The sequence below is a fragment of the Danaus plexippus genome, chromosome 17 (genome assembly GCF_018135715.1).
Source record: "Danaus plexippus chromosome 17, MEX_DaPlex, whole genome shotgun sequence".
In the NCBI taxonomy this organism is placed as follows: Eukaryota; Metazoa; Arthropoda; class Insecta; order Lepidoptera; family Nymphalidae; genus Danaus; species Danaus plexippus.
This window is the reverse complement of record NC_083548.1, coordinates 5,766,818-5,781,129: the sequence shown is the minus strand read 5'-3', so window position 1 is coordinate 5,781,129 and position 14,312 is coordinate 5,766,818. Positions and strand designations below refer to the sequence as shown.

General features: G+C 31.9%; 2 protein-coding genes across 4 annotated transcripts in view; both read left to right on the top strand.

Annotated features, from left to right (window-relative positions):
- The window catches only part of LOC116771493 (beta-1,4-N-acetylgalactosaminyltransferase bre-4-like), a 156,779-nt gene extending 148,479 nt beyond the window's left edge, over nt 1-8,300 (top strand). For 2 of the 3 annotated variants that reach the window (XM_032663342.2, XM_032663343.2), the window contains exons 3-10: nt 1,034-1,229; nt 1,444-1,706; nt 2,219-2,354; nt 3,091-3,188; nt 3,952-4,135; nt 5,170-5,292; nt 5,488-5,583; nt 5,946-8,300. In XM_032663342.2, the coding sequence (XP_032519233.2) occupies nt 1,066-1,229; nt 1,444-1,706; nt 2,219-2,354; nt 3,091-3,188; nt 3,952-4,135; nt 5,170-5,292; nt 5,488-5,583; nt 5,946-6,078 (1,197 nt within the window). In that variant the 5' untranslated portion in view covers nt 1,034-1,065 and the 3' untranslated portion in view covers nt 6,079-8,300. Of the gene's footprint in view, nt 1-582; nt 763-1,033; nt 1,230-1,443; nt 1,707-2,218; nt 2,355-3,090; nt 3,189-3,951; nt 4,136-5,169; nt 5,293-5,487; nt 5,584-5,945 lie in introns of those variants that run through there. The other variant, XM_032663344.2, reaches the window with a different exon arrangement.
- A 3,556-nt stretch (nt 8,301-11,856) lies between these two features.
- LOC133319335 (beta-1,4-galactosyltransferase 1-like) lies at nt 11,857-13,593 on the top strand. The gene is made up of 5 exons (XM_061523334.1): nt 11,857-12,008; nt 12,100-12,332; nt 12,424-12,571; nt 13,137-13,231; nt 13,334-13,593. The coding sequence occupies exons 1-5, from the start codon at nt 11,887-11,889 to the stop codon at nt 13,537-13,539; spliced, it is 804 nt and encodes a 267-aa protein (XP_061379318.1). The 5' UTR covers nt 11,857-11,886; the 3' UTR covers nt 13,540-13,593.
- The last annotated feature ends 719 nt before the right edge of the window (nt 13,594-14,312 follow it).

Sequence of the window (14,312 nt, the reverse complement as noted above, 5' to 3'; positions counted from 1 at the left end):
CATTACAACACACCCAAAGGTATACGAAATATTAACGATATAAGTTAAAATATTAAAATGGAATTTTAATACATAATTTATTGTTTTCTTAATCGATTTTCTTGGACATTCTTGAATCGTAAACAATAATAGCATATTTCGCATTTCCCACTCGTTTTGCTATGAGTTTTTTTTTTCTTTTCATTACCTCCGTGTAACGTGTTTACTGCATCGTAATTAACGCTATTAATGAATCTCGGATATCGCTTCAAAACGAATTTTTTTTAATCATTTTTCCCGCTCAATGTACATGTGTTGTTTTAATTTATCTATACAATTTCCTGTTGTTCGTATCGTGAGTGTTCTTGAAAGTTATCTAATATAAACATCACTTTAATTTTTATATAGATAAATGCACGCTTAGTAATCGATTATTCTTAGGTAACATCGGTAGTGCGATCTTTTTGTTATAAAAGAAAAAAAGATAGGTACATGTGGTCACATTTCAGTGGGGCGGTTGAAGTGCCTGCTTTAATAGGGTTGTGATATTACAAAAAAAATGCGAAAAACTTACCTACGGGTTTATTGGTATATTAAGATATATTACATTCAGAATTGTATCTACAGAATAACTATTCTAAGTGAAGATTTCAAACACAATGATTCTGAAATTAACTATTTACAATTTTTCTGTGCCTCATGTCCAGGAGGGTTTGGTAGATATAAAACTTGTTAAATAACTGCAACTTGTAATTGGACCTAACTTGACTACTGGATAATTGGGTAGGTAACATACTCTCGTACAAATTATGTTTATAGCACAGTACTGTAGGTGGCTGAAAATACAGTCGGCCAAAGGCTTCCTGTGTTATCACATCCATTAATAATTTCCATAAAACCCTAAAGTCAAATGAGGTTTCTAATGGTTATGGGCACTTAGTGTTTTAAGATCCTGTCTGCTAGAAGTAGAAAAAATGTCTCATAAGATTGTATAGCTACGTAGGTTTTATTTGTGTCAATCATCCAAACGTTTTCATAAGATATGTCTCGTCAGGAGTCAAGTGCCAGGCTGCGCCATATGCGTTGATGGGCACCGCGGGCGGAGGGCGGGCGGCGCGGGCGCTCCGGCTTCTGCTTCTGCTAGTGCTGGCGCTGGCCGCTGTCGAGTACCTGTTCGGTTCCATCCTGGACGCATCACCTCTCAGGACCTATCTGTATGCACCGATGCACAACGTCACGCCGTCTATCAAGTAAGTGTAAATAAATATAACAAGAAACACTGATTGAAAGCAAAGTAAATAATATTTTTTTCATATAAAAATACTTCAACAATTAATCAATATATTTTTGATTAAAACAAAAAATAATAATAATAAAATCACCATATGAAATCTTGGTTAATCACCTAAATAGTACTGTCAAAACTGATGATATTTACTGACCAGGTCCAAACATTTGTTACAGAAACGATAAACAGATTGTGGCTAAAAAACTACTCACACAAGGAACAGAATCAGTTACAAACTACACACACACAACAAACAGTTCAAATAAAAATCCAGCCAAGGAAACATTTAACATGACTAAACCCAATCTATCTGACGACACGAGCACGCCGCTTTTAATCACCAAGATTATGGAGAGCATAAAGAATTTGGTAACCACAGAAGAAGACTTCAGAGATGAACCATCCTTACCGCTCTGTGATGAAATGCCGCCAGATCTAGGTAAGCTTTAGCCTGCTACATAAACTTTCACTGATAAAGGAGGTCGAATTTTTTTTTTGCTCTAAACTATGATTCAATTGATCGTTCAAAAACGTCCTCTACTAATATGTTTATTTAGTTCATACAGTTATATTTCGTGCATTAAAATAGTGACATTGAAAATCGAGGTGTAGAATGAAAAAATCAAGGACACGAACAGGTTTCTAACCAATTAAACCATCGTCCTTATATGAAGAATAAATTTAAAGAATTCACCTAATGAATTTTATTTACTTAATAAAGTAACCGGAACGCCAGGTCCCAACCCTGTAACTGTTTATGAATTTTCATTCTATACTTTCTGTTTTTATAATTTTATTTAATTTGAATTTTTATATTTTATTCTCCAAACATTGTATCTTCCTGATACAATTGATGGCATTTATTCTAATAAACTACAGTGTTTTAGTGATTTCTAGACTATTCGAATATTCTAGCAGGTAGGATATGACTCTTTAAATATTACTGTCTAGGTCCCATATCAGTGAACAAGACTGAGATTGAACTAGATTGGGTGGAGAAGAGGTACCCGGAGGTCCGGAGTGGAGGAATATACTCTTCGTCTAATTGCACAGCCAGACATAGAGTTGCTATCATAGTACCCTACAGGTTAGTTATTGGCTGTAGGCTTTATACGCGTTATTAATAACGGAAGTGAAAAATTCTCATTTGTTAAGAGAAATGCAGATCGGGTAATTTAGTGCAGTCCAAAATTTGTATGAGGCAGAAGTGCAAAACGCTATTTCCTTATTATATATTACAAGTAATTTAATTCATTACTTATTCGTAATTACGTACGACTTTGACACACGCATATAATACGCAAATCCGTGAAGGTTCCTCGATGTGTGTGTGTGTGTTGTCAGTTGTCACTAAACGTCAGACATAATGACATTTATATTGTACTATTGAATATGAAATAATCGATTTATTATATTCTAGTATGGACCGCTTGATAATATCAAGTATTTTATAATTTTCATAACATTGCGTAATATTAAATAAATTTAATATAAATACATATAAATTTAATGTGAAGAAAGTTAAAGAAAATCGTTGTGGAAACGGTTCAAAGGAAAGGAATATTTGTCAAATTCGTTTACAGGTCCTTTCCAGTCCCCACACGTGTGGACAAGGGCGTTATTTATGTTATCAGCTAAGCAAGCAATCCTTGTTTACGCCCAAAATACCTTCGACCTGCGACTTTTTCCCTTCGCAAACAGATTTAACGGATTGCGGATGTCGTAAATTAGCCCTCTGTCATAATTTTTCACGATAAAACATAATATATGACGTAAAGGTTTCATTTTTAGGTCTGCACTCGATTATATTTCTTTGGTTACAGAGATCGTCAACAACACCTAGCGATATTCCTGAACCACATGCATCCATTCCTTATGAAACAGCAGATAGAATACGGAATATATATAATTGAACAAGAAGGTTAGTTATTTTATTAAACTTCGGTGTTAAAAATACATAAACCTCTGTCAAGAGGTTAAATTCAATGTGCCAAAAAAAAAAAAAAAACTTCAATACTCCATTAATATATGCGTCTTTTAGCAATCGCTTAGTTGTCAAAAGCAATACGATTGTACTGGAATTTATTCCTCAGAAGGGATTTATATGCCACTTGAGATTGATAAAGTACGGTCTTGAGACGATTTCTCCTTATCTAATAAATATCGATGTGCCAATAAATTCAGGCGCATAAACATGTGCTCCTTTTGCTGCCACCCGGCGCCAGTTACTTGAGCGAACTGTTCTTTGTTCTGGATTTTATTCATATTCGGTCGCTTGATATTTTTAGTCCGACGGATTTTATTAAATTATAAAAACTTATGAAAAATATTATTGTCATAAACCTAGACAGAAACCTTATATACTTATTAAGAGAATAAGTTCGAAATTATTTTGTTTTTTATTCCCTTAGCGTTTCTATAAACTGTTGTTATTAGAAAGTTTTTGTTATTACATAGAATAGACGGTAAATAAGGAACTTGGTTCCAAAAATTCTATGAAATTCGAATGGTTCGTCGTTTTAAGTAACTAACTGTGACTATTCTGTTTACTATTATCTTTCTCTCTTCTTATATATACAGCGATCACAAACCGTACACGAACTAAAACCATAGTTTCTAAAATATGATTTACTATTTCTGCGACGGAAACACAACATTCGCTCATAGCAATGAATTTTTTATAGGTACCAGCGAATTTAATCGCGCGAAGCTGATGAACGTAGGCTTCGTGGAGAGTCAGAGACAGAGGTCGTGGCAGTGCTTCATCTTCCACGACATAGACCTCCTGCCTCTAGACTCACGGAACATGTACTCGTGTCCGAAACAACCGCGTCACATGTCCGCATCTATAGACAAACTCAACTTTAGGTGAGACAAAACAGACAACTTCTACTCTACCAATCTCTTGTTACTTCTCTTTCTTTCCAAAATATTAATGACTCTTTTTGAAACCCTAACGACTCTTTTAGATTAGAGTTGATTTCGATTAGAGTCCATAGTTAATTGTATCTGTATCTTTCTATGGCCTTAATGTTATATGCTTTAATAAATTTTTCCCTTCGATATAACGTTTGAGACGGTCTTTTACGTTACTGTATTTGTATGACTGAAATCTTAAAATTCTTAGAAGAAAATGTATAATTACAAAACAGAGTCTCTTAAGAGGGGGAACTGATAGAAGTCTTGGCAAGTAATTTAGCAAAAAAAAACAACTAAGTAGTTAAATATTAATTAAAAACGACAACAGAGTATCAACAAAAAAAAAACTCACCCATCTTTTATATTTACATATACCATATTAACAAAAAAATAATAATTATGTGTATCTCATACATTTTGTAAGTATACATTTAAATGGAACTTGGTATTCGGATATATTACACTTATTTATTTGTTTTTTTGCGAATTTTAAAGCGCGTTGTGTTAATACAGCTTACGGTTTCTTGAGAATCTGCTAAGCATGCATTGGTCTATGATTGATTGTAGATTATAGATTGGATTTAGATGATTATAGATATAGATGATTATAGATTGCATGCGGGCTGCATCCCGCGTGCAATCTTTCTCTTAACAAAGCAATTAGTGTGCAACTGACTTGCGTATTTGAATGACGTACCTGTCGCTGCGCACGACACTCAACAGAAACCACATCCCCAAAAACCATGGTTGCTGTAGAGGTAACGTAGGTTCGGAACGTCGGGTAGAATGTAAAAAATGTAATATAGTTAGTACATCCGAAAACCACAGATTCATAACAATAAATAAACTTGGTTTAAGGCTATGCTACTCGAAATAATTTGTCATGAAAAATATTTAAAAACACTGCTCTAGCCATCCACTCAATGTTCCGTCCCGAGTCATATAAAGGCGTCTTCTATATATACTATGTTAATTTTTCTCAGGTTACCATACGAAGATATATTCGGAGGCGTCTCAGCTATGACACTGGAACAGTTCACGAAGGTGAACGGGTTCTCCAACAAGTACTGGGGCTGGGGTGGAGAAGACGACGATATGTTTTATAGGTGATTATATAAGAATATATATGTAACATTATTATTTAGATGTTTCAAAACATAATCACTATATAAACAGTTTATCATTGTATTCTAAAACAAAATTAATTGTTTTAATGTTTAGGTATTGAGGACGTAACATATTTTGCAGGTGGAATCAGATTTAATTTTAAAAAAATTCAAGAAAATTTTATTTTATTTCAGATTGAAAAAAATGAATTACCACATAGCGAGGTATAAAATGTCAATTGCAAGATACGCCATGTTAGATCATAAGAAGTCAGCGCCTAATCCTAAGAGGTATGTGAGAAAGATTTTATTAGATTACAAGAAAAACATAATAAATAAAAAATTAATTAAGTGTGCGTGGAGTCTCTCCGCGCGGAAGAAGTGAAACTTCGTAATGTTGGAATGAAAACAGGAAGGGGTGGAAATTTATTTTTAAGGAATTTTTAGTCTTTCTTTAAGACAAACTTTATTATCATTATTTTCAAGTCACAATTGATTGCCCGCTTGCGTCCGAGCGCCACTCGTTCCCTCTCGCTCTGTCTCCTTTATCCCCTCCCCCAGAAGCGTTAAACGTTTAACGCAACCTCGTTAGAAGTGGCATAGGAAGTTTCACTTCATTAATATACATGTTAACCTATTCTGTAATATTCCAGATATCAGTTGTTATCACAGACGAGCAAAACGTTTCAGAAAGACGGTCTATCGACGCTGGAATACGAAGTAATAAAGGTGACGGCCAACCATCTCTACACGCACATACTAGTGAACATAGACGAGCGCAGCTGACGGACATACCTCGCCAAACTCCTGTTTGGCGACCGGTAACACCTAACGACATATTTGACATAACTGCGGATTTAACGTTTATTATCTGTGGTAATTATAGTCTGTGGTCAGCAAAAATTGTCCTATAATAAAAGCATAGTCTGTGGCTATAAATATTAGCCTCTTTATCAAATTATAATCTGTGGTCACTAAGCGTCTTTTTATTAAGATACCTAGAAATTTTGTTAATTCGACCACATATGAGAAACTAACGAACGATATTACTATCATTTATTATTTAAAAACTTTTTGTTTTGTGATTTAGTTTAACTAATGCTAAGGACGCTCACTGACATCTGACAGATACATAATTTTAATGACAAAGCGGGAAATATGACAAGTGAAAATTAAAAACGGGGATATAGGACAAATCATAATTTCCGCAGATTATACATACGGGATTATCTGTAATCACAAGAAAGTAACGTGTTATAAATTACTTGATAAAAAAAAATATGTTAGGAAATTACTTGGTAAGGAATACAACCTAGACTATGTGCTAACGAGTAATCAAGTGTAAGCATACATTTAACGTTGTTAGATAGAATATCAAAAACTATAATAATACTGAAGACTTCAATTATTAAGCATAACTTTGATCTTTACGACAAATAGCTCTTATTTATTAAAAAAAAAAAAACTCTCAATGCTGTATAGTTTAAACCTTAGTCTGCTTATATCTAATATAAGAACAGATTAAAAAAATATCTCACGGTATTTTTGTGAGTTGATAATTTGCAAAGGTTTCATTATCCGCAGTTAAGTCAATGTTGTGAATTGTGGTTACTTAGTACTAAGACCTCTGCAGTAACATATGGTGTTGCCATCTTTAAAATCATTTTGTTTGAATTATTTTTTTATTGCTTTTATATTGATATATGTTTAGTGTAAGCGAAATGTTACCTTTTATATCATAGATAGGAATCATGTAAACGTAGTGTAATCATTAAGTAAAAACTATTATTATTTTTTAATTATTTTTCTAATATGTATTTCGTTGCTAGAAAAACTAGTCTTGTCCGTGTATTTTTTTTTTGATATAGATTTAATTCGTATGTAAATATTAATATAACAAAATAATAGGAAGACAATAAATTATAAATTAAAAACAACCTTTTTATATAACCCTCTCAGAGATGCCGAAAAATATTATAATTTGAATAAAAATAAAAATCTGAAAAAAAAATAAATAATAATAATATGTAAAAATATGACAATATGAATGAACAATTAGCTAGCCACGGATCAGAATTGAAATTAATTTTTAGATTATAATATGAAGCATTGAAAATGTATTGAAGCTAGTATATGTTATATCCGGCCTAAAGTATGTACCTTCGCAAAATTCGTATATTCGAAAACCTACAATACATAAGTATACATTAATAACTAAATGTAGACAATCACATAGTTTTTCTTCATTTGTAATATTATACATTTAATTTTCTATTAACATATAGTTAATACATTTAATAAAGAAGTGGAGTTGAATACTGTTTAATGTACTTACTTATGAGATGTACATAGCTTGTAGTTTTAGACTTGTCAGATATACTTAATAGACCTGTATAATATTTTTGATCCTGTAACGCTTATATGTGAATTACATTATTATGTATGGTGCAAGATATATAGAATTTTATTTTTGAGGTAATCTTTTTTGTGTAATATATTTTATTTTTTTTGCTAATTAAATAATCACAATCCACATTGTCAGAATGAAGATTTTTTTTCTTTTATTTAATACTCTAATGTTTATTTTTTCATTATAACTTTATTATATTAATTTGATATCAAAGCGGTTGGCCTAGACTCTAGAGCGTTTTATATTTAAAAACTTTTATACATGTATGTAAATGTATTTGAATGAAGAGAAATCCTTAAAAAATCTAACTTCTTGTTAAGAGAGAATTCAAAATACTGAGATTATTAACAAAATAATTGTAATCCAGTCTACATTATTTGCTTAAAATATTTTTTTTAATAGCAAAAAAATATCATATTATTTTGGTGTGTAAGATTGTTTTATGTGATACATTTTCAATATTATTAAGTGTACAGAATTCGCTGAGCCATCCAAATGTAACGTAGTGAGCTTTAGACATTTTATTTAACAGCGCATTGTTTTCAGAGCCAAGTATTGTTTTTATATATAAATAAATTCGTTTGTTTCAAAGAAATTATGTGACGCCTTTTATTATACCATCCTTGTATTCCTAAATAGTTATGAATATAGAATTTTACGGCAAAAAAAGTGGATTTCTGAAACTGATTTGAATAGAAATTAAATTTGCTTTAAAGCTGTGAAAATCACAAACGTAATTTAAAAAAAAAATCTATTTTTCTTTCCTTTGCTTTTAGTGGAATTTGCATTAATATTTGATACTACAAATGAGATTAATAATATTTTAATGTCCGTTAACTGCTGATGACAGCCCCATTCGAGCGGTAAAATGGCGGGTGAACTAATGTCACTTGTCAGTCTAACTCAATTTGCCCTCGCTGTCCCAACGTTTAAATGATGCATTTTAGCCTGATTTGGTTCTAACGCTCGTATTATCCTTTGATAGGTTCACAGATATGAATGCAAATTATTTTTTATTAACAATGTTCACAGTTTTTATCTCAATAGATACCAGAACAGTATTAAACACTTAAATATAATAAAAAAAATAAACAGATAATAAAATTGAGATGCAGGTTTGATAACAAAAAAAAATTACAGCATACTGTTGTGTAAAGCTGAACTTTTCCTATTGCATCTTAGGCTGAAAAGGTAAACCATTGACGAAATGCTATAAAATATAGGTTGTATCATTCTATGAAGCACAAATTATACTGATCTTAACCCTAAGGAGCTTGTGTGGGCCGAAATAAAACTATTTAGCTGCAAATCATATAACTTCTCCAATTGACGACCAAATTCTGACCAAAACGAGTGTCTAAAAGATAGATGACATTATAATAAGCCTATGAAATGATTCACATTCTGAGAAGAATATGGAATTTGAAGACAAGTTTATTTAAGAAGATACGGATTAATTTCTCAGTATAATATTGGTGAAATAAAAGTTTTATTAAATATATTTTTTTATATTTTTTAATGTATATTTATTTTAGATAACCAGATTATTTAAAAAAAAAAACACAGATTACCTGTAACATTATTAAAGATAGATGCTGGTTTAATTATCCGGAGACGTATTTATCAAATATCTCGTATGTGTCAAGTCACGAACAGACAAGAAACTTCTCAGCGTTCCATGGATTCACCGTGCGGTTGCCGTTGGGGTCCATCCCGTTGCAAAGAGAGGAGCTTCAACAGTGCCTGGTACTTGCAACCCAGGTGTAAATTTAAGGGGCCCCTATCTAATGCGCGTTAAACGCTCACATGCACCGTCCCAGCGCCTCTCTCTACCTAACCAAATTTGTACATGTATTGCCCTAGTAGCACGCGTACGTGAACAAAAACACTATCGAAAAAATTATGAAAATAAATAAATACATCACCAGGAAAAAGACAGTCAAGTGATAAGTCGGCAGTTGTCATAACATAAGGAAAATCAGTTCAACTTTGATACAATAAATATAATCGACATTTTAAGTGCATTAATTTTTCAAAATATATTTTGTAACTTCGTTAATAGCGATCATATTCTTAAGGAACTTTTATAAGTAAGAGCATCCAATTAAATACATTATAAGAAATAAAAAATGCTATATTTTTATGTTTGTATTTGTAAAGACGAAATTGTTGGACATTCTGAAGCATTTGAGGACATCAAAAAACTAAATCCTTTAAGATCACAATTCACATTACATTTGGATTGATTAAAAAAAAGTAGAAACCAAATAATTGATAACAAATTACAATTTGAAGATGTATCGTTGATTAATTTGCGATAAGGAGTATTGGTCTATGGCAACACTTAAGGACGTGCGTAAGCCCACTGCTAGCTGCCGTGGTAAACCCATCAGTGGAGGTGTTTCTCGCCACGAGATACGTCGCAGATACCACGGGGGCGCTGGGGAGCAGCTTAATGTCAGGTCGAGCCAATTGCAGTCAGGTTCTTTGACCCTGAAAAGGAAATAATGAAAGAGAATCTTGGACGTCTTCCGTGTGGCGTTGCCTTCTCAAATTTCTTTCCAAAGTGACACAAATTATCCACATATTTAATGAATAGAAGTTATTTAAAACGAAATGTACGAAATAATATTGTGATTGTTGGAACACCAATCAATATTATAACTTTTTTTATCAAGACAGGCTTTTGGGGGTAAATATACCAATAGGTAATTTGATCTTGATTTTATCTATTCAGTTTGATGTACAGTATAAAATATAAGACTAACTCAAAAATTGTCTTGAAAAATGATAACGCAAATCTGTTTGTTAAATTTAAAACGATTAAATGAATCGCGATTGGTGCAAACGCAATAATCAAAAGCAAAGGTTTATAGTATTATTCCCATATCCATACATCAAATATAAATTTATACCTACACACATATTTTTACTTCTACATTTAGTGACTACACAACTACCTTTCCACTTCCTTCTCTTTGTCTTTAGGTTTCCTTGATTTCCGAGTCGGTGATGTCGCTCTATATCTGTAATATTTCGGCATTTTCCTGATAAAATTTTGTCAAAAAAAAGTTGTTATATTGCTTCCTAAAATGTCATTTCAATTGACGCCAAAGGGACGCGAAAATCTTTGTACGTAATGTTTTTTTTTTCGGGTTACTTTTATTCTTTGCTAGCTGCCAGGTTTTCTCGCCCATGCTCATTAAAATCTCAATATATGATATACAGAACTACACATTGAACAGAAAATAAATACTTAGCGTTGAGAACCATTTTTATAGTGTACTGAATAGCCGTAGTGAAAAAACATTAATATTTAATTCAAAAGCTCCTTTTCACCTTAAGCTCTCACGAAGGATGATGTTATATTTTGGGAAGCCCGAACTAAATATTGAAGGAAAGATACACCGTATTTAAGTGACTATTTGAATGGCTTTAATTATAAAATTACAATCTTATTATCTTCGTCCGAACGAAATATTGTTGTTTTATTGTCAATACTAATAAATAATACGTAATTTCAACATTTAAACCTAGCTTAAGTTATTTCGTTTTACATCAATTATCTACAAGTGAAGGATCCAAGCATTGTAGAAATTGGGCCGCATAATGAGACAAACATTTAAAATAATTTTGGTATAAATGAAGTGTATAAAAACACATTAATTCTTTTAATATTTCAAACGTACATCTGTGTGTGTGTGTGTGTGTGTGTGTGTGTGTGTGAGTGTGTGTGTGTGTGTTTTTTCAATTGTGTTAACTATATTAGTTAGTTTTAATTATATACTTAGTTTTTATTTTTCAATTATTCCGTTAAGTTTTAAACCGCGATTTACCCTACATCAAACAATTACATCGCGATATCTTTAAACCAAACTAACCATTTTTACTAGTATAAATAATATAAATCTACTTATTATATACATATCTTTTTTATTTTAAACTATGGCTTAATTCGCACTAGGATCGTGGAATATTGTGCCAATGTCAACGTTTTTATTTGTTGGACGACTTATAAGCTTGAGTACTTTGTGGAGGGTCCACCAAGGAGTTTGTGTTATTGAATAATAGTACTCGAATTTATTATAAGGCAATGTAAATATTCTTCAAGTCAATATGTTATTAAAAAAATAACATACATCCCTCATAACTGTCACAGTTGATAAAGTCTAAATCATTAAATAATGCTTACAACTTTTCGGAAATTGTGGATTATATTATTTGCAGTAGTTTTGATCAATATTGTTTTACACGTTATATTTCCATTTTATCAAATATTTCATACACAAAAGCAGAAATCACCGAGGTAAGAAAAAAAATTGGATCTTAACATTGGATCTTAACATTCTAAATGTTTCATATTAATGATTAAATATTACCTATTCTAAAAATTACAGCAAATATAAATATGGCCCTCCAGTGACTGTTGATATCCCAGAAAATGTAAAAACTCTTTACAACTTAATAATTTGCTGTGGAACGGAAAAGCAGCAGGTAGATGAAGTGGAATTTAAAAAAGAAGATAATGTAATCAATTTGAAAGCATTGGATTTTAAGTATGATTCTTATTTTGAGACAAACGTCGACCAATACTTTGATAGGCCATGTCCGTTTATATCACCTGGCCTTGGTAAGTTCATAGACAAATCCGAAGTTTTATAGTATCTTTTCGAGTTCTTTGTTATTATCTACAATTAGTATACCCTTGCATTGTGTTATAGGCCCCGTGGCCGAAGACAGATCGTTTAAGAGTCTCTTGCTCATGGAAGACGTTCACTTGCGGATACAACCCGGTGGAATCCACATACCCATTGAATGTATTGCGATACAAAAAGTAGCAATTGTCGTGCCGATTGACGAAACACTGCCGTTAGTAATTATGTTATATAATTTTATAAACTACCGTATCAAAAGTTATGTAATTTTATTGTTTACTTTTTGTACCAAACAGATATTTTGGATTGCTATTATTATTTGCTATTTTCCGTTACATACATACATACATACCGGAAATGGAAGATAAATTGTTAATAGCATTTATACTGCGCTAGTCAAACCACGAGTGAATTTAATTTACTAACCGAAGAACATGGCAGGCCTCTGCTTAGATTTGTTCAAAAACTTAAGAAGCACAAAAGTGTTGTAAACGCTGTATTTATTTTAGATTTAATGAATATTTTATCAAAAATTAAAATATACTTTCTTATTTAAATACATTTATAGTAGGTAAATATATATATAAAACTATTTTAGAATTTTCAACGTTGTTATAATTTATAAAAAAAAAATATTTGCAAGATACAGCCCAATGCTAGAGCCGTTCTCGTATAGAAATGTCAGCGCAGCCTAATAGTTTTTCTGATAAGGGTCCTGACAATTCTGCTATAAATAAATCAACTCAATCGATTTACTTGAAAACCATTCTTGATTTCAGGAATTCAAAGCAAAATACCTACAGCTTTTTATATTACATTCACCCTTTTCTAATGAAACAACAACTGGAATATCAAATCTTTCTAATAATTAAACGTTAGTAAATTTTCACTCCTATACATTTTATATGTCAAAATCATCTTCATAGAACAGTAATTTTAAATGATTAATTATATTAAGAACTTTTAATTTCATCAGCAAACGCTTCTGTGCCGTATAGGCGGGGAGAACTATTTAACATCGGTTTTAAACAAGCTCAAGCATACCGCAACGAGGGCTGGGACTGTGTTATATTCCACGAAATTCATCTCATACCTCTCGACACTCGTAACTTGTACCGATGCAGTCACCGGCCAAGGATGCTCATAGCTGATTTCCAAAAACCGATCAAGAAAGTTTCTTAATACATTTGAACATAAAACCAGTAGAATTTATTAAACGTATTTAATATAAATGTATTTAAAGTTGAATATTTATGAATGATTTGTGACATTTTTTCTTAAATTCATTGGTTGCATTGAGAATTAACAGTAAAATGAGATACAGATTATATTCTATCTATTCTAAAGTGTAAAAAATGTTAACTTACTTCATGTGTCCAAGCACGCTAATATATACATATATATATATATATACAGTAACTTATTGCATAATCTCAAAATGTAAGGTCACAGAGACGAAACTTTTTAGCATTCAATGGATTCACCGTCCGGGTGCCGGGTCCAACGCGTTGCAGGGAGAGGAGCTTCAACAGCGCCTGGGACTTGCGACCCAGGTGTAGGTTTTAGGAGCCCCCATCTAACGCTCGTTAAACACTCACCTCCACCGTCCAAGCTCCTCTCTCTGACTAAACAAATTTGAAAAGAGCAATTTAGTGAAATAATTAAAATTTTAAATATACCCTTAGAAAATCAAGCTTCAATTACTTATTAAAAGCTGTTTTCTATTTATTTAAACAAGCAGTGAATAAAATATATAAGTTTTATTAAAATACAGATTTGGAGGAGCCGTTGCCATGAGACCCAAACATTTTATAAAAGTCAACGGATTTTCTAACAAAGCCTGGTCAAACGACGGTGACTTCATCGACATGTACAAAAGGTATATATGTTCCTATGAGTTTATTAAAATCATTTTTTGAGAGTTCTATTAATTACAGTCCACACATATAATTCAA

Bases quoted from the DNA above. Each gene is read 5' to 3' on its own strand.
- LOC133319335 (XM_061523334.1), top strand. From the start codon at position 11,887: ATGCTTACAACTTTTCGGAAATTGTGGATTATATTATTTGCAGTAGTT. The intron at 12,572-13,136 runs GTTAGTAATTAT...TCTTGATTTCAG, and splicing joins CCGATTGACGAAACACTGCC to GAATTCAAAGCAAAATACCT. The intron at 13,232-13,333 runs GTTAGTAAATTT...TAATTTCATCAG, and splicing joins AATCTTTCTAATAATTAAAC to CAAACGCTTCTGTGCCGTAT.